General features: G+C 45.5%; 1 protein-coding gene across 1 annotated transcript in view; it reads right to left on the reverse strand.

Moving 5' to 3' along the window:
- LOC134469262 (WD repeat-containing protein 26) overlaps positions 1-22,848 on the reverse strand; it is a 27,129-nt gene extending 4,281 nt beyond the window's left edge. The window contains exons 1-11 of the mRNA XM_063223418.1: positions 22,258-22,848; positions 20,405-20,504; positions 12,896-12,952; positions 6,540-6,676; positions 5,831-5,928; positions 4,088-4,244; positions 2,422-2,560; positions 1,948-2,088; positions 927-1,046; positions 473-618; positions 115-193 (exon numbers count right to left, since the gene is read on the reverse strand). Of these exons, the coding sequence (XP_063079488.1) occupies positions 115-193; positions 473-618; positions 927-1,046; positions 1,948-2,088; positions 2,422-2,560; positions 4,088-4,244; positions 5,831-5,928; positions 6,540-6,676; positions 12,896-12,952; positions 20,405-20,504; positions 22,258-22,550 (1,467 nt within the window). The 5' untranslated portion in view covers positions 22,551-22,848. The remainder of the gene's footprint in view (positions 1-114; positions 194-472; positions 619-926; positions 1,047-1,947; positions 2,089-2,421; positions 2,561-4,087; positions 4,245-5,830; positions 5,929-6,539; positions 6,677-12,895; positions 12,953-20,404; positions 20,505-22,257) is intronic.
- Between the last annotated feature and the right edge of the window lie 2,152 nt (positions 22,849-25,000).

The raw sequence follows: 25,000 nt of genomic DNA on the forward strand, positions 1-25,000 counted from the left end.
TCACAGGCGCACTTCCTACGCACACACACATTACTATTACACACAGATACTTCCAAATCCACCTGCATTACACACCCACCCCCACACACACGACCCAAAGTTTTTCATGCTTACCTGAGTTGCTACGTTTAAAAGCGCTAACCTCCCATTTCTCGACACAGTGAACGACATTATGGGGTGGTCCTCTTGGACACTGCAAAACACACACACACACACAGATTTAGATTTGGGGGGAAAAAAACAGCACTTCTCAATTAATCATCAAGTCGATCGATAAGGTCAATCAACTAACAATGAAGGAAGTAATCAATCATTTGCATCCTTACTCTGATACCTCAGACACATTCACACTCTGACATACACAGAGACAGACACACACAGAGACGGACACACACAGAGAGACACACAGAGAGACACACAGAGACACCCACACACACAGAGACACACACACACACATGCTGGAAGGTCTTACATGTTTCTGTCTGTGAGGTCCTCAAAGTTGTACCCTCGGATACGCTGGTGTGTGTCTGAGGCCAGAACGGTCTTGCCATCCATCAGACACCAGAGACACTGCACTCGCACGCCCTCCCAGGAGTCTAGCAAGTTACCGTCCAGATCCTAAACACACACACACACACACACACCCTCCAATAAGTACAGTAGGTTCCCATCTAGGTCATATACACACACTCTAACTTTCCATAACCACACCAGTGTTCTGTTCTGTGAACGCGCGCACACACACACGCACACACGATTCCTGATCACTTGATTTTTTTCCATCGTAGCATATATTATCTATGTATCAGTGTAGAAACAGCACGCACACGCAGGTGTGATCCTTTTTTCCCCACAGTAGCATATCTAATTTATCTATGGGTCAATGCAGGAATATAGACAACACACCCCGGTGTGTAGAAACTTACACACTGGTAGAACTGTCCCCTCTGCCCCCCGGTGACGAAGCGCTTGCCGTCCGGGTTCCAGGCCACGCTGGTGAGGCTGTCCTCATGTGACTGGGTCATCTTAGTGCGCAACTCCCCAGTCTGCCACCAGAGGGCGGAACACAGCATTAGACACACACACACACACAAAGCTGTGTTCAATTGCTCATCACAAAGCAAGCACAAATAATAATAACAATAACAATAACAATAATAATAATAATAATAATAATAACTAACTGATAACACATGTAAATCAATGCTTAACTAACCCTAATGGTATGGCAGGAACTCAGGATAGGACTTTTATTTATTAATTTATTCATTTGAATTAATTAAGCTAATTAATTAAATTAGCTTTATTTGAGGTCCTACTATTAAAAAACACCAAGACTGTGACAATAAGATTGTTATTAACAGATGTCAGTATTGTGGCCAAGGTGAGAGAGCACCCCCTAGAGGGGAAGCACAACAGGCTCAGAAAAATTAAACCCGGTCATTTTCCAATAGCATTACCGGTACATAGCATTACATTACATCACATTACATTATGCCGAGACTTTTATCCATAGCGACTTACAATCAAGTTTTCTGGCAGGACCCCAAATAAAGCAAATCGAAGAACATAATGAATTTCAGTTAATAACACAAATATGACACCCTGCAGAAATATGTCATAACCCTACCCCATACCCTAACATAGGCATTCAAGCAATGCTACACACATATTTCATTATATTACGGTAATTTTGCCTTCATATATTGAATATTGTTGAGAGAGTGAACGCTTCAGAGGAGTTGCACCAATAATAACCAATACCGTATAATATCTGTAAGTAGCTTTGGATTAGAAAAGTGTCAGCTAAGTATAATGCAATGTAGTGTGTGTGTGTGTGTGTGTGTGTGTGTGTGTGTGTGTGTGTGTGTGTGTGTGTGTGTGTGTGTGTGTGTGTGTGTGTGTGTGTGTGTGTGTGTGTGTGTGTGTGTGTGTATTAATGCGTACCTGTACGTTCCAGAGCCAGAGCTCAGCGCAGTCGTCTGGTCCACAGGCCACCAGGTAGGCGTCGTCAGGGCTCCAGGCCAGGTAGGACACCCCGTAGGCATGGCCCTCAAGGGTCTTCAGCAGCTTCAACTGCTGGGTGTCCTAACAGACACAGAGAGGGTAGACCCATTAACCAATCAGAAGTGGAGATAATACACCTCAACTGCGGGTTATCTGATTGGACAGAGAGAGGGTAGACCCATTAACCGAGTGGTTCTCAACTTTTTTTTTGACCAAACGCCCCCTTGACTTCATCATAAGCCTGCCAACACACCCCTTAATATAAAAACTAAAATGTACTAATGCGCCCCATTGGTAACTAATTGGAGAGAGAGAGAGAGAGAGAGAGAGAGAGAGAGAGAGAGAGAGAGAGAGAGAGAGAGAGAGAGAGAGAGAGAGAGAGAGAGAGAGAATAAAACAGACTGTGCTTCTCACCGGTTCCACCTCCCATATGATGACTGTGGTGTCTTTGGAACCGGTGGCCAATTTGGTGCCGTCGTTGGAGAACTTGCAGAACCAAACCTCGTTACAGTGCTCTGTCAGGATTTGCTGTGTGTAACAAGGGAACTGCTTCCTGTAAACACGCACACACGCACATGCACGCCCACACACACACACACACACACACATTTGCAACATGGCGTCATACGAGAACGTTTAGACGCCGACCTGAACCGTCCATTGTATTCGTGCATCACTGACAGGTTAGGGTTAGGCATGTTTTTTTGTCAGGGCACAGCAGAGCATTTTCGCGTTTAGCAACAGAAGTTCAAGTATGCCCTAAATTGGTGCCCAATTATGCAGCCACATACCCACTGTACAAAGACATGGTAAGACTAGTTTAGCTCAGAGTGTAGACTGGTTTGGTGTGCGCTCCGAAGTGACCATTTGTTTTGGGGGTGAGGGTAATGGTCATTGACTACCTCCATCATCCAGCCACCAGGGGGTCATTCCCAACCGCCTCCTCCCCAACTGCTGGTGAACCCATGAGCCCTCCGTGACCACAGATCCCACTCCTATGGCAGGGCAGAGGGTCTGGCTGATAGACCCAGATAAGAACCGCTTCCCATTGCCAATCAGCAATACTCCCGGAGTGCAAAAACTCAATGAGAGCCTTGGGCTGGAATCCATGCGTGTGTTGTGGTAGAGGGAGGCAGCTGTCCTTAGCTGTCCAAAGCATCAAGTCTTTGATGAAACCTTCCTGGCTTGGAGAATATTGTGTGTGTGTGTGTGTGTGTGTGTGTGTGTGTGTGTGTGTGTGTGTGTGTGTGTGTGTGTGTGTGTGTGTCTGTTGTCTGGGGTCTTGTGTATGTGTGTGTGTGTAGAGAGAAGGTGGGTTCTGTTTTAAAAGTGGCTGCCTTCAATATAGGCCTGAAGTGCAGGAGGAAATCCTGGTTTGTGTTTGTTGTAGGGCCCTTGGTGGACTTGTACAGCCCTTGGAGGAATTGAAAGTGGCCCCTCAAATGAAAAAGGCTCCCCACCCCTGTGGTAGAGGCAGCTGTGTGTGTGTGTGTGTGTGTGTGTGTGTGTGTGTGTGTGTGTGTGTTTCCTGACCTGCTGCAGACGTGGTCCAGAAGCAGGGATACCGAGTCGAGGCTGGAGTCCAGGCGTGTGTTGTGGTAGAGGCAGCTGTGTGTGTGTGTGTGTGTGTGTGTGTGTGTGTGTGTGTGTGTGTGTGTGTGTGTGTGTGTGTGTGTGTGTGTGTGTGTGTGTGTGTGTGTGTGTTTCCTGACCTGCTGCAGACGTGGTCCAGTAGCAGGGATACCGAGTCGAGGCTGGAGTCCAGGCGTGTGTTGTGGTAGAGGTGTGTGTGTGTGTGTGTGTGTGTGTGTGTGTGTGTGTGTGTGTGTGGTGTGTGTGTGGTGTGTGTGTGTGTGTGTGTGTGTGTGTGTGTGTGTGTGTGTGTGTGTGTGTGTGTGTGTGTGTGTGTGTTTCCTGACCTGCTGCAGACGTGGTCCAGTAGCAGGGATACCGAGTCGAGGCTGGAGTCCAGGCGTGTGTTGTGGTAGAGGTGTGTGTGTGTGTGTGTGTGTGTGTGTGTGTGTGTGTGTGTGTGTGTGTGTGTGTGTGTGTGTGTGTGTGTGTGTGTGTGTGTGCTGACCTGCTGCAGACGTGGTCCAGTAGCAGGGATACAGAGTCGAGGCTGGAGTCCAGGCGTGTGTTGTGGTAGAGGCAGCGATCTCTCTGCTGCTCCACCGCCTGCCTCAGCAGAGTCTGGAGCCGGCGCGGAGGGAGCATCACCGACGGGGGCAGGAACGCTGAACACACACACCAAGATGACACGCACACGCACACGCACACACACCTTGTGAAATTGTAGCCTGGACCCACCCATCCTTCCACAACAAAATTCCACTAAGTCCGTATGGCCATGTTAGCCATTTCATGAAATGATAAACTCAGGAGGGGAGGGGGGTTTACATAGTGGACGCGCCATAATACATTGCTATCGCTTGGCCATGATGATGAGTCTGTGCATAGCAAAAGGCATCCTGTGAGTTTTTGCTACTTGATGTGTGTTACATGCACGGGGAGATGCTTGCGTTGCTATGGAGAATTGTGCATTGATGTGCATTAATAATACATATCGGTTCGGGCTGGTTGAGTCGACTATATAAGCCCCCTTATTGTTTGCCGGAAACGGATGAGGAGTAAGACCTGAAATGTTTGGTAGGCAATGATGAAGTGACTACGAGAGGTCCAACCGTGGAACTACCGGTTAGGGCACACGTTCACTATGCGGCTGACCCAGGTTCGATTCAATCTCGGCTCCTATGCCTGCCAACTAGATATGCACAGGATCCAAGATCCGGTTCCGGATCCGGCAGGATAATAGGGTTTTTCACAGGATCCGGATCCGGCAGGATCTTAAGCAGTGGATCCGGTATCCGGCAGTTACCTAAAAATCACTATCTGGTGCATCTCTAGCCAAGGTTTTTCATTCAGTCTTTCACAACCCTAATTGCTGCAAGGAGTGAAAGAACTTTGGAAGCGGCCAGTGCAGGCAGTGTGGCAGTAAGCCAATTAGTCTAAAAAATAGTTTGAGCCAACGTAATAAAAATGGTCCACGTGTGCGAGTTGGCTATGTGTTTCAACCCTTTCATAGGATCCGGTATCTGGTTCCGGATCCGGCAGGATCTTAAGCAGTGGATCCGGTATCCGGCAGGATCCTAAAAATCTCTACTGCCAACCCTTACCTGTGTCTCTCTTCCAACTCGCTTCCTGTTGCTACCTTCACTGTCCTATCTCATGAAAACTAATAAAGGCTTGAAAAGTCTCCAAAAAATACAAAAAAAAGAAAGAAATGACTAGGAGAGCGGTGCCTCTTTTTTAAATCAATGAAGACGTAGATACACCAATTCTCTCATCGGCTCTCTCGATCGTTATAGGCTGACACAGACTGGCCACTTGCATGTACCCTGTAAAAATGAGCCCTTTCCGCTTCACGTACTGGCAAAGAGCATTTCGTTTCATACCACAACTAAGTCATTTTTTGAATGTTGCAATGCAATTCACTGTGAAGCCAATACAGATGTTGCAGCGTTTCCTCGAAGACCGACCTCAGAAATTTGCATTAGCTTTTATGAATAGCCGTCACGGTGTGTGAGAGTGAGCGTGAATGTGTGTGAGAGAGAGAGCGTGAGTGAGTGAGTGAGTGAGTGAGAGAGCGTGAGAGAGAGCGTGAGTGAGTGTGAGAGAGAGTGAGTGAGTGTGAGAGAGAGTGAATGAGTGTGAGAGAGAGTGCGTGAGTGAGTGAGTGAGTGAGTGAGTGAGTGAGTGAGTGAGTGAGTGAGTGAGTGAGTGAGTGAGTGAGTGAGTGAGTGAGTGAGTGAGTGTGTATTACTCTGTAGCTTGTCCAATAGTCTGCATCGCGAGGCGGCTCCTTTGCCCTCCCACTCTGCTTTGGCTCGCAGGTCCTCCGCATGACTGCACATCAGGTACCTGTCAATCAAAACAGAAGGAACCAATCAGATCCATCGCCCGCCAATATCTATTGATCAGTGCTTGGGCGCTTTCGTGACTGGACTGTCCACCAGAGCAGGTGTTTGCCCTACTATGCAGACTTGTGTTGTGTAGTTTCGAGACTGAAAAAGGATTACAGATTGCAGACTCCCCATGGCTGTTTAACAGGTAGCTACCAGGTCACAGGTTGTTCTGGTACCTTAAAGAGTCTCTGCTGGAGGGATGGTGATTATTGGTTATTGATTGGCAGGCCATTCAAAGGCAACTCTCCGAATGCCCCCTGCTTCACCATCTCAGATCAGACTAAAATAAATGCAGTAGATTCATTACCAATAGGTTAAAGTCCCAAATGCTAGCTCCCAGCTCTAAGCAGAAATGTCCTCCTTTAGGATTTCCCTAAGTGTGACAATTTTCTGTGCTTTTATCAGTCAAGTCGAGTATGGACATTCAGAGATTTGGAATATGGACCATGGAACACGGAATATTCTGTCCAGAGGCATTCTGAGGATGGCGTGGAATGAGCCTCTCTGCACCTAGAGGGGTATTGATGATTGTTGGCTATTGATGGTCTGGCTGCAGCAGCTACGTACCCGCTGAGGACGTGTATGCGGTCTGTGTTGTACTTGAGGGGGGTGAGCTCGCCACGCAGCACCTGAAGAGCCTCCAGGACCTTCCCGTCCTCAAGGAACTCCAGATACTTCTGCTGCAGAAGCAGAAACTTCATCCTCTGGAGAGAGAGAGAGAGAGAGAGAGAGAGAGAGAGACAGAGACAGAGACAGAGAGAGAGAGAGAGAGAGAGAGAGAGAGAGAGAGAGAGACAGAGACAGAGACAGAGAGGGGGAGGGAGCGATAGAGAGGGGGAGGGAGCGATAGATAGAGAGGGAGTTAGAGAGGGAGTGATGAGAAAATGGTGGAAAAGAGAGAAAAGCACATAAAAAGGTGGAAGAGGAGACAGGGCATAGAGAGGGATGGAGAAAGAAATATAGAAAAAAGAAGAGGGGCAGAGAAAAGAAAGGGAAAGAAAAATACAAATGAAGAGAAAATGGAGGAAAAGTACATCTGGATGTCTTTGTAAATCCTACTCTCTCTTCCAGCAATGCAGTTTTTTGTTGCTAAGGCAATATTTCTTCTCCACAGGGAGAGTTGAAACCCATAATCCAGCCAGCAGACTTCAGCTCTAAAGGGACACAACACCTTTTTGAAAAATAAGCAAATACAGTCAGTTAACTTCAGGGCAAAATGCCAGGATTCATTTACCCATTGATGCTGTATGCTGCGTAGTGCAACATTGATCCAGGTGCCTGAAGCTATATGGACACAGCATTCAGATTCATGAGATTTGAGATTGTTTTTTTTAATTTATTTTAGTATGTTAGAGAATGAACACATAATAATACAAGATGAGGGTCTTAGCTTTTAACTGTAACTTTCATGACTTTCAGTAATTTGGAGGCGGAAATATTTAGGATTATATAGGCAGAGGGCAGCTTTTCCCAAAAAGGGCATTTAGTAGGCTTTTTTTTGCAGGGGCTTTAGGCCTTAATGGGTTAAAGGTCAAAGGTTTAGGGTTAAAGGTCACGTTGGCCACGGGATCCAACGAGACAGCATCCCATCCTCTCAGTACTGAAGCCCTCTGAACAATTGCAACCCAGTGACCTATTCAATATGGCTGCTGTTTAGTACATAAACAATCATTTGGTTGTCCTTTGAGTATGTAGGAAGCCTTCCCGATGTCCTAATGACAGTGTCTACATTAGAACAACCAAATTGTGTTAAAAACAAAAAGGACAACAAATTGCTTTTAGAGCCATTCTTAACTAATGCACTGCAAAGAACCAGTTTTGCAAATGGGAAGTAAAATGTCAAAAAGGGGCCAAACATGGTGCTGTTGCTTTTCACAAACAGAATGAGGTGATTAGCTCCCCGCATCAAATTGATAGGCCTATAACCTGCTCTCATAATGCCAGGTTATCAAGTGAGGCATGCCAGCTGAGGCCATGGAAGAGGGCGAGAGAAGAGAAGAGAAGAGAAGAGAAGAGAAGAGAAGAGAAGAGAAGAGAAGAGAAGAGAAGAGAAGAGAAGAGAAGAGAAGAGAAGAGAAGAGAAGAGAAGAGAAGAGAAGAGAAGAGGGGAAGGCAGTATAGTATCCTTTTATCTATCCCTGGGGCACCACAGCTGATAAGCTCATTTCCCCAAACGCTGCTGCCTGTTTTCTCCAAGATTCTGCCAAGACGGGCTGGGCTGAGCTGGTTTGGGTTGGCCTAGGCCAGGGGTTCCCAAACTTTACCATGGCAAGGCCCCCCATATACCGGTATATTCCAGCCATGGCCCCCCCTGACGTGAGCCGTGCCACATCATTTTTTTCTGTGCACCCGTTTTCACAACTCAATGAAGTTGGTGCAATCCTAAACCCATTCAATTGCTACAGAAGGCACAATAAACACTGTAAAGAAGACAATGATTCCACTGGGATTGTTTAGCTTATTTTTGGTTTCTTTTAGCTATGTAAGCTATATAATTTATTAAATTCTTCATTCTACTTCGCTATTTTTTCTCTGCCAACTTGCAGCAGCCCCACTGGCATTCCCTTGCGGGCCCCCAGGGGGGCCCAGCCCCCACTTTGAAAATCACTGGCCTAGGCTGCATTTGAACAGGGAGTTCAGTTCAGTGCTGCTCTGGGGCAGCTGATTGCACAAGTGTCCTTTTGGGGGTGGCGGCGGCAGGGTGTGCTGTCTTATCTGTGTCTGTCAGGACTGACCCACCCTATAGCTAACACAGGAAATGATGGCAAACACACACACACACACACACACGCATGCACACACTCTAACACAGTTTATGCTGAAAAGCCTAATTGCAGGGGCGGAGCACTGGTATTGTGATAGGGGAGGCTGGGGCAGGAGATATATCAGAGGCCCCCCTCTGCCATCGTAATGGGCTATGAATAATGTCTGGTCATTCAGTATAATAGTTGATAAATTATGTGTTTACTGTTGAGCATAGACATGTGCACGTTAATGGCGTTAGGCCCACGAAATATCGTAGCAGGGGCCCATGCGAGATGTTTGGCAATCGAAAGCAATTGGCAAGGGGCCACCCCAAGTGGTGAGGCCCAGGGTTCATGGCCCCAATGCACCCCCCCTCTCCAATTGTCTTTGCAGTGTCGCAGATACCTCGCACAGATTTTGCCACTCTTAGCTGAGACTTGGTGCGCACGTCCAAAAATGTGAGCTTCGCAGACGACCGCCACCAGCCTCTTTGATTGGTCCTCTCGACCAGAGCCACTCTGCGCTCAACAAAAAGCAACTACTTCATTGTTCTAACCTTCACTGTGCTGACAGTTTGTGAATGTAAAATGCTGGGTAATATTCATTAAATAAGTTGCCCATGCTTCGTAGGTTCATTTATTAACATAAACTGAAAGAGAAAAAGTGTATTTTCCAGCTACAACGCTGAAGTTGTAAAAATGCAGGGTAACATTTTTAAAATATGTTACATTTTCATTGTCGTCTGTGTAAATAAATGATGCTACAAAGTAATTAACACTTTATAATTCACTTCTTGTATTGTAGGCAGTTCGAACAATCCTCTCATTGCCCCTACCGCTCTGACAATGACTGACATAGCGCAGGCCTATTGATCCCGTCTGAGCAAAAATTAAAACTATCTGCGAAGAAATCTCTGCGAGAGTCTCCCAAAAGAGAATACAGAGCCCTTAACACAACATATACACACGCTACTGTACAGTACACATCCATATCAAATAACATAGATATAAAGAGCATAAAGAAACCACAAGGCAAGACGCAGACTAAGCAAATGAATGGCTATATTGGCCAACGCCATATGTAGATAACATTCTCAGCCCTCACCCCTCTCTATGGAACACCCCTCCCATCAGCTGTGAATGTCCAGCAGGTGACCTCATATCCACCCAACATCCCACCCTCTGCCACTACAACCCCCACCCCCCATCCTCACTGTAATGCCCAGTCCAACCCCCCCACAAAGACTGTCCCCCTAAGCAGCTCAGAGTAGACGGAAGGTTAATCCTAAGCCTATATGTTAGCCCTGTTTCTAACCATTGGCCCTATAAACAGGGAGAACTATAGCAATCGCAACCCAACCCCCACCTGCACCACCAACGCCTCTAATGTCCAATATCTTCCATCTGGCTCTGGCTCTGCCAAACAATCCTGCTGCTCAGACACTTTGCCATCGCTGCCTTGGCTTAGCGGGCCTGGAGGGGGCATTGTGATAACAGAGCCTCAAGTCTTTGATGAAACCTTCCTGGCTTGGAGAATATTGTATGTATGTATGTGTGTGTGTGTGTGTGTGTGTGTGTGTGTGTGTGTGTGTGTGTGTGTGTGTGTCTATCTTTCTAGTGTAAATTGCTGTTGTCACAAACAATAGGGTTATACTAGATCACTCTTATTTAGAGATACATATTTTTTAACTCATTTTATTTATGTGATAGATTTGGGTACGGTGTAGTTAAGGGGGTTCAGACGAGAGTCTTGGTTGTAATAAGGCAGAGGTTTTCAACTAATGATAGATGATATCGGGCCGATATGCCCCCTTATCCTCATTATGAGCCTCCCAATACCCCCTTGACCTCATCATAAGCCTGACAATGGCAATATCATTGAGGACTCTGATGATGCGTTCAGGCTGACTCAGAACCGTGTTGGTGGCCGTTCCCACACCTAATCGCAAACTGGCTTGCGTGGTCACACTGCAGATCTTAGCGTTCACAAACCGGAAAGTTGGTTCGTAATGAAAACCGAAAAATACTTGTTCTTTTCTTCGCGAACTGTGACGACAACATGGCTGTCAGCAGGTTCATCCAGGTAACACAGTCACGTGCGGAAAAAGAGTCCTGTATGAATGTGGGTGGTTGTACTTTAGTGCTGAACGTAATTGGTGCGGGTACAGGCACATGAGCAGATATCAAAGCGGCTCTGGGTAAGAGCAGTGGTGGTGGCTTATGGGGGCTGGTATGGAAGTGGTTCCTGTAAGTGTTGGTCATTATCATTGTGTATAATGTGGCAGCAGCAGTGGTCATGCAGGTGGTTTTCGTATTGGTTGCTATGGTATTGGAGGTGTGTTAACAGCTGTGATTATGGAGGTTGTTCCTTTATTTGTGCTATTGTAGATGTGGTAAGGGTGGTGGTTATGGACGTTGTTGCTGGTTACTATGGTATAGGAGATAAGGTAACAGCAGTGGTAATTGAAGTTGTTTCGGCATTGGACACTATTGTATTGAAGATGTGGTAAGGGTTGTGGTTATGAAGGTTGTTCCTGTACTGGTTGCTATGGAATTTGAGATGTGGTAACAGCAGTGCTAATGAAGGTTGTTTGTGAATTGGTTGCTATGGTATTGTAGATGTTACTTGTAGAGAGTTACTTGTGCACAATCCCTGGTGCTGAACAAAAAGATTACGTATTTTTTGAAAAAAGGTTCGCACACTCCTTTGAATGTTTTCTTCTTTAAGTTATTTTTTCTTCTTTTTATTCATTCATTCATTGGCAATGACGTTTCGACCTCTCGGTCTTCCTCAGATTCCAGTAGATGTTACTACAGTGTATAAACTATAAAGATAGTGCTAGTTCAAGGCATCCTTCTGGCAGATGTGGCTGTTATGGCGGATAATCCAGAGTAGATTATAGTGAAGATCCTAATATTAAATAAATATTATTCAGTAATAATAATATTATGCCTACTTCATGTGCCAGGTCTTCAGTCCGAATGTGAAGTATTGTAGTACAAAGATAACATTACAAACTGATTGATGTTCGGAGGTAAACACTCTCAATATGGCTGGCTAAAGAACCTGTCCATATGTGTCCACCAGAGTCAACCATTTCACATTGATCTCTTCCAGTTCCACTGTAGCTGTTGTGATGACAGTTGGTGGCCATTGTGGTTGGAGTAACAGTCACAGTAGCAGTAGCAGGGCTTGACATTAACTTTTTCACCCACCGGCCACTGTAGCTAGTGGTTTTCCCCAGTCACTAGCCATTCAGATATTCCACTGGCTACAGATTTTATATTGCTTTTTTTTCTTTATCGTGATGATGTACGTCTAACTTCAGAAGATGTGGTGCCAAAGCAAGATGATTTCTACAAGGAAGTATATCAAGCAAATGGAAATCAAGCTCAGCTTTTCTTGAAATTAAATATAAACAATTAATACACAAGGGGCAAACAACAGAATATAGGGCAGGGCAAGATATAGGGCAAGGAAGAAGCTGCCAGCCAAATTGGCTAGTAAAACTGAAAGTATTTACTAGCCAAATCCAAGTTTTACCAGCATTTGGCCAGTTTGCAGGTGCCAGTGTCAAGCCCTGCACAGTAGCAATAGAATTTGTGTGCGTTACGGTGGTTACTTTAATAATGGTTGGGTGATTGTGGTGTTGGCACTGTTGATACTTCAATGAGAGTCTGGTATATTCACTGTTACTACTTCAATGATGTGGAGATTATTATTACTATGCTGGAACCAACTTCCTGTCCAAATTAGAACTGCCCAACAGTATCTTGTTTTAAAAAGAAATTAAAAACAGCTTTATTCTCATCTGTCTTTGATGATAGTTAATTATCTACCATCTATAACACAAAGTCTATAACACGCTATTTTCTCTTTCTTTACCATTTATCACATTGAGTGTGAGAGCAGTACATATCTCTCAGACAGACAGTAGCGCGAATGGGGTATCCATGAAACACACACACACACGCACACAATTGCATCACAGCCCTTGTCCCTTACAAATATACAATGCACTGATCGTTCTACCCTTCTCCCATTCATGGAAAACTTAAAGTAGAATTTTCTCCAAATACTTTAGAAATAGGAAAGTCACGCTGAAGCCCATGTTATCCACATTCCAGTAAAGTAGTGTCATTGTAATTTCTGTGTGGCAGTGGGTACTGTGCACTTACCACAATGGCGTTGGGAGAGTGCATCAATGCTTTCAGCTCATTCAAATCATTTTCAGCCTGTGAAACAAAGAGAAAATGGGAAACAACAGTGGTTAGCATCGCCACACACACACACACACACACGCACACACACGCACACACACGCACACACACGCACACACACGCACACACACGCACACGCACACACACGCACACACACACACACGCACACACACACACACACACACGCACACACACACGCACACACACACGCACGCACACACACGCACACACACGCACACACACGCACACACACGCACACAATTCAAAATCAGAGAGGGGACAAAAGTCACTTCCTAGCATGTTCCTCCAGTCCACCCACCAGGGCTCTAAATTAACACCAGCCAACCGGCCAAATGCTGGTGATATTTCAGTTTGGCTGGTAGAAAAGACCAACTGATAGCCACTATGACCCATTAGTGAGTGTGTATTTGACTATTAGTTCAAAATCTATGAGCCATTTTGGCTGGCGATGAAAAAAAGTTCATTTAGAGTCCTGCCACCCACACAACCGTGAAAACACACAACTCACAGACTGCCGGTGTGACACATCAAAAATGACAAAACACATACTATTCACACATACTAGTATGTACTGTACATGTACACAGACATAAAACACACACAAAGCTCACATACATCTAAATGAACACACCACACACACGCACACGCACACGCACAAACCCTGATTCCACACAAACCAATTGTTCCCCTGGGAGCGCAAACATGCAAACACACACACACACACACGCGCCCACACATACTTTAAGCGAAATGACACATACACAAATATCTCGTACAAATAACTATTTATTGACCATCAAATAAGACTACACTACATCCACTGCTCACAATGCCACCTTTTTACAGGCAAGTATTGCACTGATTGTAAGTCATTGATTTCCAAAACACACAGTGCCAACAATTTCTTCGAATACTCCTTTATAAGACAGATTAACCTAACATATAAACTCAAGTATGTGTGTGTGAACAGCACGCACACATGCACATCTTAGTGGGGCGTTTTGTGTGCCCCATTCAAGCCAAAAATTACAGATGCTGCTCAGGCACCAACGCATGCACACAGACTCACGCTGTGTATGCCCAGGGAGACGGGGTGCCCCATAGTTGTGTCCTCATTACATTGAATGTATTGAGTTGGGGGCCCTTTCAGAGGACTTTGTCCTGGGTACAACCAAAGCTGTCAGCAGCCCTGCACACACTCACGCACACACACAGTGTGTGTGCCACAGGCCCAGTCAGCTGTAAAGCAGAACTGGCCTAGCTGGGTGGGTGTGGCCTGGCCACTCTCCACTCATCGACTTTCAAATCTCTTCGAGACTTGGTCTGACCAAGAGCATAACAATTAACATTCCCTAAATGGTATGGTTGACCCACCTCCCTTAGTTTGCTAATGGTTGTTTGCTCCCTGACAAAGTGGGAGGAGTTCCCGTTTTTTCGGGAGCTCAGAATCGTGTTTGTATTGTTCTTGGCCTGACTAGAGGCAACGCTGAAGGTGTGGCGTCACTAGGAGGGCACAGCCTGGCTAACTCTCCACTTGCCCCTGCTCCAGCCTTGGCAGACTCGACCGCCGCTCCTGCACCCAACCCAACACATTTGTGATGGCGTGACCCATCACCAGAGTTGTTCGTGGGTATGCTCTGACTAGGCTCAGTATGCTCTGACTTTCAAACCAATCTGCCTAGCTCTTTGGGTGTAACGCCGGACACACACACACACACATAAACCCTCCATACCGTCTATTTTTGTTGCGTCTTTCTGTTGTACTTTTGTCGAGTGTTTGTCTGAATGTATGCGCTTTTGTTTTAATTTTATTCTCTGTAAAGCGTCTTTGGGTGTCTTGAAAAGCGCTATACAAATCCCATGTATTATTATTATAATTAAATTTGGCCGAGCTAAGCGAACTTCGCCATTCATTCCTATATGAGACGTGAACTGGAGCAAAGGCAAGCAAACCGGGGAGAAGAAAAGCAAAAAATATCCGTCCAAGTTTAACATTATGCAAATGAAGAGCAAATTTCACCTGTGGCAGCCGATCAAAATCAACAACATAAATGTCTCAATCGATTTGGTTAGCTGCTACGACCTGTGGACCGTTGAGCTATCAGAATGTAACACTGAATTTCGCCCCGCTCTTTCGCCTGTATGTGTCCCCGGCATAACGGTAGGGACACATAGGAGGCGAAACGAGCGAGGAGAAAAGAGGCGAAATTCAGTGACAGCTCAAACGTCATCAGGTCGTCGCAGCGAATCAAATGGAATGTCACAGTTATATTGTTGATTTGATTGGGCCGCCGCAGGCGAATTCGCTCCTCATTTGCATAATAATAAACTTGGTTTAATGATTTCGCTTCGCTTCGCTCCTGTTCGCCTCTCTCATAGGAATGAATGGGGGAAGTTCGCTTCGCTTCGCTTGGCCAAATTCGCGTCTATGTGTCCCTACCCTAAGGGTCAGAGCAGCCCCAGTTTGGTACTCCAGAAGGTCCAGGTTCGAGTGCTGGTAGGTGTAACACTACTCCCCTTCACAACACGCCTCATCCTCGCATCCCCATCGCCAGCTGCAGTGTTCCCCAATCTTCTGGGCCTACTGAACCCCAGCCTTGCCTAGGCACACTACTCAGCCACAGCCATGGAATTCAGGGTGCATTCCAATATGTGACCTTGCGTCCTCCACTTGTGCTTGTGGCCTCACCCCGCCTCCTGGCCCCGCATCCGTGGAGAAAACAATAAAGTTTCCCAGCTGTTAGCCTAGCCACAACTTTTGGGGGACTGTTTTTCATTCACCATCCAGTTTTCAAATGAGAAAATGACTTTACAATTGAGCTTTTGCGAGATATTGAAACATAATGCTATTGTCAGTGATGTCATCATGCCATATAAATTCCTGGTACAAGGCCACAAGCACAAGTGGAGGACGCAAGGTCGCATATTGGAACGCGAACTCAGAGTTGTGACAACCGGGGTACAGGAAGTCGGTTGGTGACATGATTCATGTAAATTCAAATAATTCTAGGCAGTGGTTTTCTGTTTGCTAGAAATCACCACAGTACGACCACATAACAAGCAAAGATGAAGTAGGGGAAGGGGGGGGGGGACAAAGGGGACAGTTGTCCCGGGCCCATGGCCAGAAGCGGGCCAGAATTGGGTTCTCATTGCATTGTATGTATTGGGTGGGGGCCCCTTTCAGATGACTTTGTCCTGGGCCCAGCCAAAGCTGTCAGCGGCCCTGCCTAGGGCGCAAGTCAAAGTAGTACCTCCTGTTTTGTCCTGTTGCTTGTGGCCTTTGGGATGTAAGGCTTAACATCAATGGTGATTGAAAACTTATCCAATATTTTCCACAAAAAAAAACCAATTCAAAGGCCATTATCTCATTTGTAATATGGGTGTTGGTTTGGGAAACGTCCCCCAAAAAGTTGCTCCACACCGGCGGGGCAACACCAAGGTGGGAGGCCACAAGCATACAGGAAAGACCAGGATTAACTAGTTTGACTACCACCCCTAGGCTACTAGCCCCAGCCTCCCCCATCTCCACCACCCACCTCCGCAGGCTACAACACACCTGTGCGTGTGAAGGCTGCCATGCTCAGCCTCCCCCATCCCCATATACTTCCACACTCTGCAAGCTACTTGCAGTAGCCTCCTCTAGCCCTTAGCCTGATTATCATCGACTTTCAAATCTCTTTGAGACTTGGTCTGACCAAGAGCATATCCATGAACATTTCCCAAACTGCATGGTTGACCAGCCTCCCTTGGTTTGCTAATAGTTGTTTGCTTCCCGACAAAGTGGGAGGAGTTCCAGATTTTCCGGGCGCTCAGAAACTATATTTGCATTGCTCTTGGCCTGTGCTGAAAGTGTTGCGTCACTAGTGCCTCTTTTCCACTGCCAGTTTTCTGGTCGGCCTACAGCTCGACACAGTGCGATTCGGCCGCCACTTTTTGCTTTTTGATTTGGCTGCCGAGTCTGGCTGTGTCGAGCTGTAGGCCAACCAGAAAACTGGCAGTGGAAAAGAGGCATAGGAGGGCACGGCCTGGCTACTAGCCCCATCATCCATCTCCAGAGTCTCCAGCCTTCATCAACCTCGGCCACCAGGTCGCCACGACCAGATTCAACTCACATTACATCACACATTAGCCTACATTTATCTGAAACTTTCATTCAAGGCAACTTGCCGTTATGCAGGTACAGGGTATTGGTTACAGTCAGGGCTCTAAATTAAGATTTTTCATCACCAGCCAAAATGGGTAGTAGATGCTAATTAACTAGCCATACACACACTCACTGATGGGTCAAAGTGGCTAGTAAGTTGGTCTTTTCCACCAGTTTCCAATTTAGAGCACAGTCCCTGGAGAGTGCCTCTCTCAAGAACACTTCTGCCATGGGTGATAAGGGATTCAAACATTCAACCCCCAACCTGCATTTCAAGACCTATTGACCTATCAAGAACTATTGGGCCTCGCCTGCCCATGTCCTGCAGTGGTTTGGATCTGTTCCGCCAGATTCAAATTAGATTCCAAGGTCTGGTCAAAATCATCATGGCTAACTATTGGTCTGTGGTGGGTCTGCAAGGCCATCATTGCCAAGGCTATCAGCGGACAGGTTCAGGATTAGATGTGTGCACATCCCACCCGATGGGCCAGGTGCAGGACAATAAAAGCAATAATCCAAGTGAAAAATAATAAAGTCTAAAAGTCTAATAAACACTGCTTGTCTTCTGTGATTATTTAATAGAGCGCAACGTTTCGACCTTCAGGTATTCATCAAGCATCAAGGCTATCAGGGGACAGGTGCCAGCTCAAACCAGGGGTGAGTTTCTCAAAAGAGAAGTTGTTAGTCCGTTATCAACTTTGGTAGTTTCCAATGGGAAAATGCATCGAAAACAACATAGTAGCGAATGTAGTAAGCAACTTTGGTTTTGAGAAATTCACCCCAGATGAGCAATATCAAGGCTGGCCATGTGAAGAGGGCAACTCGAACTTCATGAATAGGCAATGATCCATGCCAAATCTTGATGACACATGGACATAGGGACAAATGGGGGAAACAAATCTGAAGCTACAGAGGAACCTCATGATGAATTTCAAGGTTTCAAGCTTTCAAGGTTTCATAACTTCTTTGCTAGTAAGGAAGATAAGAAAGAGGTTCTGCTTTGCGTTGTGGCCGCATCACCACCTAGGTGTGCATTATTTTTCCTGCTATATGCACACCGTGTCATCTATTATCCCTTACGTAATGAATGCACTGCAATGAATATGCTTCTTGGATAATCAACAACAACAAAAAACAATGTAATCCATACAATAAGTGGCAGTGGTTGGAGCACCCTGACGTGTGCTACTACTAAAACGTCATTGTCCCTTATAAGAAATATCGTTTGGCCTGGCTCAGTCTAGTGCTGTTTGTCAGCCCGTTGACAACGGTGCTGCTGCCTATTCCCACACCCGATATATTCGTTGGTACATACAAGATTCGACTCTGACCGATCCATGGTATACGCATACAATTACCCCATCACTCATAAAAAAATAGATATTCTACCAGGACATCAGACACCTATTAGATACACTGAGTATTGGGTTATGAAAGTACACAAATGACAAACATTGACGCATTGCCTAGAAGTAGGTGGGCTTGTTGCTATGACTCCCAAGACGTCAAGGGTAGGTTAGGTAACCCCCAACCAACACACACGCACACGCATACGCACACACGCGCACACGCAAAAGGCCAGCAAGGTCAGGTGAGGTAACCCCCAACCAACCAACACAAAGACAGACACACACACATACTAGTGGTGTCAACAATGATCGATTCGGCGATCCGGGGCATGGACGATCCAGATCCAGATCCGTCAAGTTCCAGAATCAATCCGGCAATTTTTTTAAGTTTCAATTACTTCCATGGATATTTCTGGAGCAAATGAATGTTAAATTAAATAAAAACACTTCAAAACATTGCAAGACTGATACAGACTGATACAGAAAACAGCCAATAAATTGTTGCTCAGTATCTGACTACTTGTATTTCCTCATCATGGCTGAACATTTGCTTTGCGTTCAGTAGAAATGTAATGCATTGCAATGCATTGTAGAATTGAATCGAATCGGATTGGATCTAATAGAATCGAATCGAATCGGATCTACTACCTCCCGAATCGTGATCGGATCGGATCGTGAGAGCAGTGCCGATCCACACCACTAACACATACACACCAAGGTTAGGTAACACATAGACATACATACATAGACGCTTGTATTAGGGCTGTCACAGTATGAAAATGTAACCTCACGGTTATTGTGACCAAAATGATCACGGTTTTCTGTATTATCGTGGCAATTTTGAAGAGTTGTTTTGAACAGTGTAGAAAGCATTGATAGTCCTACGCAAAGTGAAATAGTTCCAATAAGGTGCAAGGAGTGCTCATTGTTTCGAAATGAAGACAAAAGCGTATAAAAATCCCATGTTTAAAGGCACAATTCATTAATTGCTCGTCATTCTGAAGTTATGAGGAGGAAATGGTCACAGATTGTACTTTTCATTGTAGAAATGAATTGGTTCAGCAATTCACTATGATTCTAGCATTGACATTAGTTATTGGGTGACAAAGAGCGTCTCTGTGGCAACATCAGCAGACTTGGATGAGAGACCAGTAATGCCGTGTCCAGACCAAGAGCGAACTACGCTGCCTGGTAGCGTGGGTAGCAGAAGTTTCGCCTTGAATTCGCTGTACTCGCTCGAGACGCAGCATTGACATGTTTGATTCAGCTAATCACATAACTGCTCTGGCTTGACAGCCTGGGACATTCGGAGATATGAACGTTCCGATTGGTTTTCGCCGAACAGCGTCAGAGCGAATTCGCCTGCGATTAGATTTAGTTTAATCGTCAAAATTCGCTCTGGTAGCGCAAGAAGCTTCGCTCCTGGCGAATTCGCTTTGGTAGCGCAGGTCGCGTGCCCCCATAGAGAAATAATTACTTCCATCGCTTCATTCGCTCCTGGTCTGTACACGGCATAAGGCTCACGGTGTCACGGTGTACTGTACGGTTATCCGGTATGGTACAGTATGTTTTTTTTAATTGAAGGAGCGGTAATTATTATTGTCAGCACTTTTTACCGCGGTTTCATGATATACTAGTTATCGTGACACCCCTAGCTTGTATACACCCATCCATGGCACACGGTCTCATATACAGTGATGCATACAAACACATTCCTGTCCAGAGACCCAAATCTACACACGACACTCATACAGTGACATACACATTTGCACACAGACACTTGGAAACAACTACACAAGGCGCACACACACACACACACACACACACACACACACACACACACACACACACACACGCAGACACACACACATACGTAGATGCACACACTCGCAGACACACAGATGCGGACACACACACATACGTAGGTGCTCACACATATGCAGACACACACACCTTGTCCCACTCTCCCTCCATGATGTGGTTGCGGAACTTGGTTGCTGAGGGGTGTTCCAGTCGGCAGCCTGATTCCTGCATCAACAGGTCCACTGTCTGACTGCAGAGAGAGAGAGAGAGAGAGAGAGAGAGAGAGAGAGAGAGAGAGAGAGAGAGAGAGAGAGAGAGAGAGAGAGAGAGAGAGAGAGAGAGAGAGAGAGAGAGAGAGAGACAGAGACAGAGACAGAGACAGAGAGAGGTTAGATGACGACATGAAAGACACTAAGAAATAAATATTGATGCAATAAGGTGCATGGTGGGGGGGGGGGTGAACACAGTGCAATAAAGAGAGAGAGAGATGGGGTGGGGGTGGGGTGCAGACAGGCAAATGGAGGACAGAATAAAGACAGTTGCTCTGTGAGGTGTTAAGGCTGGCAGCTCACTCCTCACTGCAGGATGTACGCAGACACCAGCATGCCCCCCCCCCAACACACACACACACTCATGTCCTACTATTTGGAGAGGGGGGGCACGACAGCACAATGACATCATCGTCAGGTAAAGGGGGGGGGGGCGCTGAAGAATGGCGCAGCACGCTATCCTCTGACGAGACAACGTCGTGCTGCCTCGCGCACTAGCGACCCTGATGCATCACCATCACCACCACCATCCGCACGCCTGCACCGGATCGGTGCCGGACCGAGCAGAGGCAAGCAAGCCCGAAATACCGAAAGCAGACACCGGCTATAATTAGGCTCGCCCTCGTACTGTGGGTAATGTGAAACAGCTGGCTTACCGTGCCGTGGACGGCATGAAACCGTAGAGGCGCAGGAATCTGCTTTAAGGCTCCCTTTAGAGTAGAACTAGGGGATCTGTATTAAATGCACGATTGCCATACTATTAAACAAAAATGTCATGATGAGAGGGGGTTCCGGAGAGGTGGCAACAATATACAAAACGTCCCAAGTTAATAATGTATGCATGGTTGGGGTTATACGGGTGCGTGTGTTTGTGTATGCTTCACAACCAATTGTGGGCCACTGGGACTGGGCCCAGAACCTCGAAAGGCCCATATGAACCGAGAGACCGGACAGGGGAATTAGTGACGACCGCAAAATCCCCACAACCTAGGAGACGCAGGCTTTGCTGTCCCAGTTGAATATCCGTCTATAACGCAGGGCTGATCGAGGTCCACGGCCTCAGCGCACAGACAAAAGCAACCCTTGTCACAGGAAAAACAACCAAAACAACCTCACACGGTTTCCCTTTTCTACGCTTTTCTGCGCCATTCGCCAACCCCCACCGAGCTTCGAACATGGCGTACCCTCACCGTTTGTCTTTGTCGAACGCACAACACAAATGCACATCAAGGTTTTGTGTCAAAATTGGACGTGACAGAAATCCGTGATTTATGGTCTTTATAAGCCTCACGTAAATATGGATTCCTTAGCAGCTAGCTCACTAGCTGTGTGATGTAACAGTCCATCAATCTATCTAGCTGAGCAAAGCCATCTTTAAACTCGAAGACAGCCTCCCCCAGTTACGTGCCCCGACATGTACTTTGGTCTTGTGCATGAGTTGTGGGTATTTCTGAAGGGTTTTGTTTGTTTACGAAGACCGAAGGTGCTTCGTTAGCCTGCTAGCTAGTTTAGCAGCTGTATTGTGCAAGATGGACCCCATCTTCTCTTCCCTCAGCCAGCAAGCTCGAGCTGCCCCCTCCCCCATACTGCTGTCACACGCAGTACAGAAACAACTGTCACCGTCTTGTCAGGATGACAATCATCAACATCAATAACACATACATTGATGACACTACCTGGCATATCTGTCGCTGATAATTAAAGTGTTATTTTGTGATGACTGAGTTCACTTACTTGAGCCCTAACCCGTGGAGATGTTGCCCTATGAGTCTGATTACATCTTCCTCATATTGCGTTAGACGTTTCTTTTTCTTTATGGAGCCCACGTCCGAACCCGTGGCCGTTGAGCTCCCAGAGCCCGGTCCAGTCGCAGATACGCTACTGGTACCGCTGCTGTCCCCATTGTTTGTGCTGGAAATAAGCCCGTTGGAGTGCGCTCCACCGGCCGAGGAGGACTCCCCGTTCTGTGCGTTGTTCAAGCAGGAAAGATCCGAGTCCTGTCCCTGTCCTGATCCATTGGACTGCATGTTTGTGCCGGGATTATTGACGATGTTTCGGTTAAAGTAAATGGCTGAGGATGCCTGAGGATGTGTCGAGGATGAGAGTCCTAAAACAACTGCAGAAAGGCCCACTGTTCCAGTTGAAGCCCCGGGCTCTCCTGCTCCCTCCGCCGCCGAGGCTCGGTGTTTCTTCCGCGGGGGCGGCGACGCTCCGCCGGTGTCCGAGTCGGAGGAGGAGGAAGCGGAGGCCAGAGTTTCCTCACCAAGAGCGGCCGTGGTTAGAAACCAGTGAAGCCCGGTGAGGGGAAAGGAGATGTACGCTCCCGGGATCCAGAGCTTCTAGCCCGGCTGGAAAGCGTTCAGTCTCCGTTAGACTCGCCTGTCTCTCCGTGTCTGTTGTTGTTCCTCTAAACAGCTGCAGCTCTGATGGCGTCCACACGCGCTGACGTCACCGGAAATTCCTCCACTATCCCTCTTCCGGGTATTAAACTTCTTTCGTCGCTAGGGGGCGTATGGTCCCTCAATTTGCAGCAGTGGAATATCATGACCTAATTACAGTATTTGCCTACTGCTTGAACACTATAGGCTGATACTTAGACCAAAATAGCATATTGTTAACCCTCTACTGCATGAATTATTATATTTACAAAGTAAAAAATGCTTCAGTGCTTTTTTTAGTGTTAAAATGAGTTAAATAATAGATTTCCAAAAAAATATATATATCTATATTTTTAATTAAGATTTTAGCTTATGGTTGCCATATGGCAACTTCATGCAGTCGTGGAATCTTGTGTAAAATCAGGTTTTTCCTCAAAAAGAGAATTTTTCCTTGATAAAACTCCAATATATTACTTTCCAAATGTTAAAACTCATTAAATTACATAAATTAAAATATATATTTTTAGTATTTAGTGAAATTATTTTTGGTAAGATAGCAAAATATGGTCAACAATTCGGCCCATAGACATGTACACACATTTACAAAAAAGCTTCCGAAAAGGTTGTTTACACCTATTTGCAAACATGTACAATGCATTTTTACATTAAACATGTCTAAAATTACAAATATAAGTAAAAATTATTCATTTGGCACAAGAATTATAAGAAATATCTGTAAAAATAGCCTCATACTACTCTAATTCTAAGTCATTCCAATGGGGTTGATTGGGGTGAATGGCCAAAATGTTGTTCCATAACTGCATGAAGTTGCCATATGGCAACCATAACATTTTACCATTTTACAAAAACACCTTTGCAACTAAAGTTGTTTTAATGATGAAAAATAATAGTTTACATATTACAGATAGTGTTTTTATTTTTTTTATAACAATATTTTGGGCTGAAATGTTGGTAATACCTTGGTTTATGGAGGCCTTGAGCGATGACCTCCACACACCAAAGTAGGTGATGAAAAAGGGCTTCCTGTGTTTATTTCTTAATCATGTGACCTGAAAAGTTTATTTGGTTTCAAAGTAAAAGGCTGTCTTATCACAAATAAGTCTAAATATATAGGTTATAGTGTACCATCTACTAGAAAAACTGGAAAAAGTTAACGGTTGCCATATGGCAACCCTATGCAGTAGAGGGTTAAGTTATTGGTAACATAACCTAAACACAGTGGGTCCGTACCTTAAACAAAAGTTCTGCTTAACACTGTTGTAGCAATTCAGCAACACACATTTTGCTTTATGCTACACACTTGCTCATGTCACTGCACACTTTTTCCTTCATAAGACACTCCATTAAAAAATGAACACTCATCATATAATTGGGAAAACACATCTGTTAAAAAACAAAACACACTGGATGTATGACAAGATTTAGGCACCGACAATAAAACACATGCTTTCAAAATGAACCACTATTCTGCCAGTTACAAAGTTGCATTCTTTATATTACATTGCACTTATTTTATTTTGCATTTATTTGTTTTACTTTGATTGCTTCTTTGCTAAATTCACACCTTCCTACACTCAAACAAAACAACAAATAGCACAATGGTACTAAGAGTAGAATATGGAGTATGGCATTGACTGACTCACATACTGTAAAACCTAGCCTGATGCCAGGAGTAGCCTTTTGTCTTCATCATCACATGTTAGGTATGAACATGATAGTTTGTAGAAATACACGTAATAGTGTAATTCTCAGAACACAACCAAGCAAGCACTTGAGCAAACTGACGGAACATGATATCATTTTGATGACGTTATGTAGATGTCAGCTGCACATTGTGTCTGGAAATGTATTGTACTGCGTTACTGTAAGAATACCTCATACCCAAGCAAAGTATATTGACTATGTTTTTCATTACAGCATGTTGATGTCAACCACATATTTATATCATATTTAGATGTTTGAACATTTGTGAATATACCCAATACACAAACAAATGGTCCATAAGCTCACCTACACACTGTTGTGTTTAGAGTGATGTTGAGTGATGTAGAGTGTGTTTGAGATACATTTTGCTTCAG

This window comes from Engraulis encrasicolus, chromosome 18, assembly GCF_034702125.1.
Source record: "Engraulis encrasicolus isolate BLACKSEA-1 chromosome 18, IST_EnEncr_1.0, whole genome shotgun sequence".
Lineage (NCBI taxonomy): Eukaryota > Metazoa > Chordata > Actinopteri > Clupeiformes > Engraulidae > Engraulis > Engraulis encrasicolus.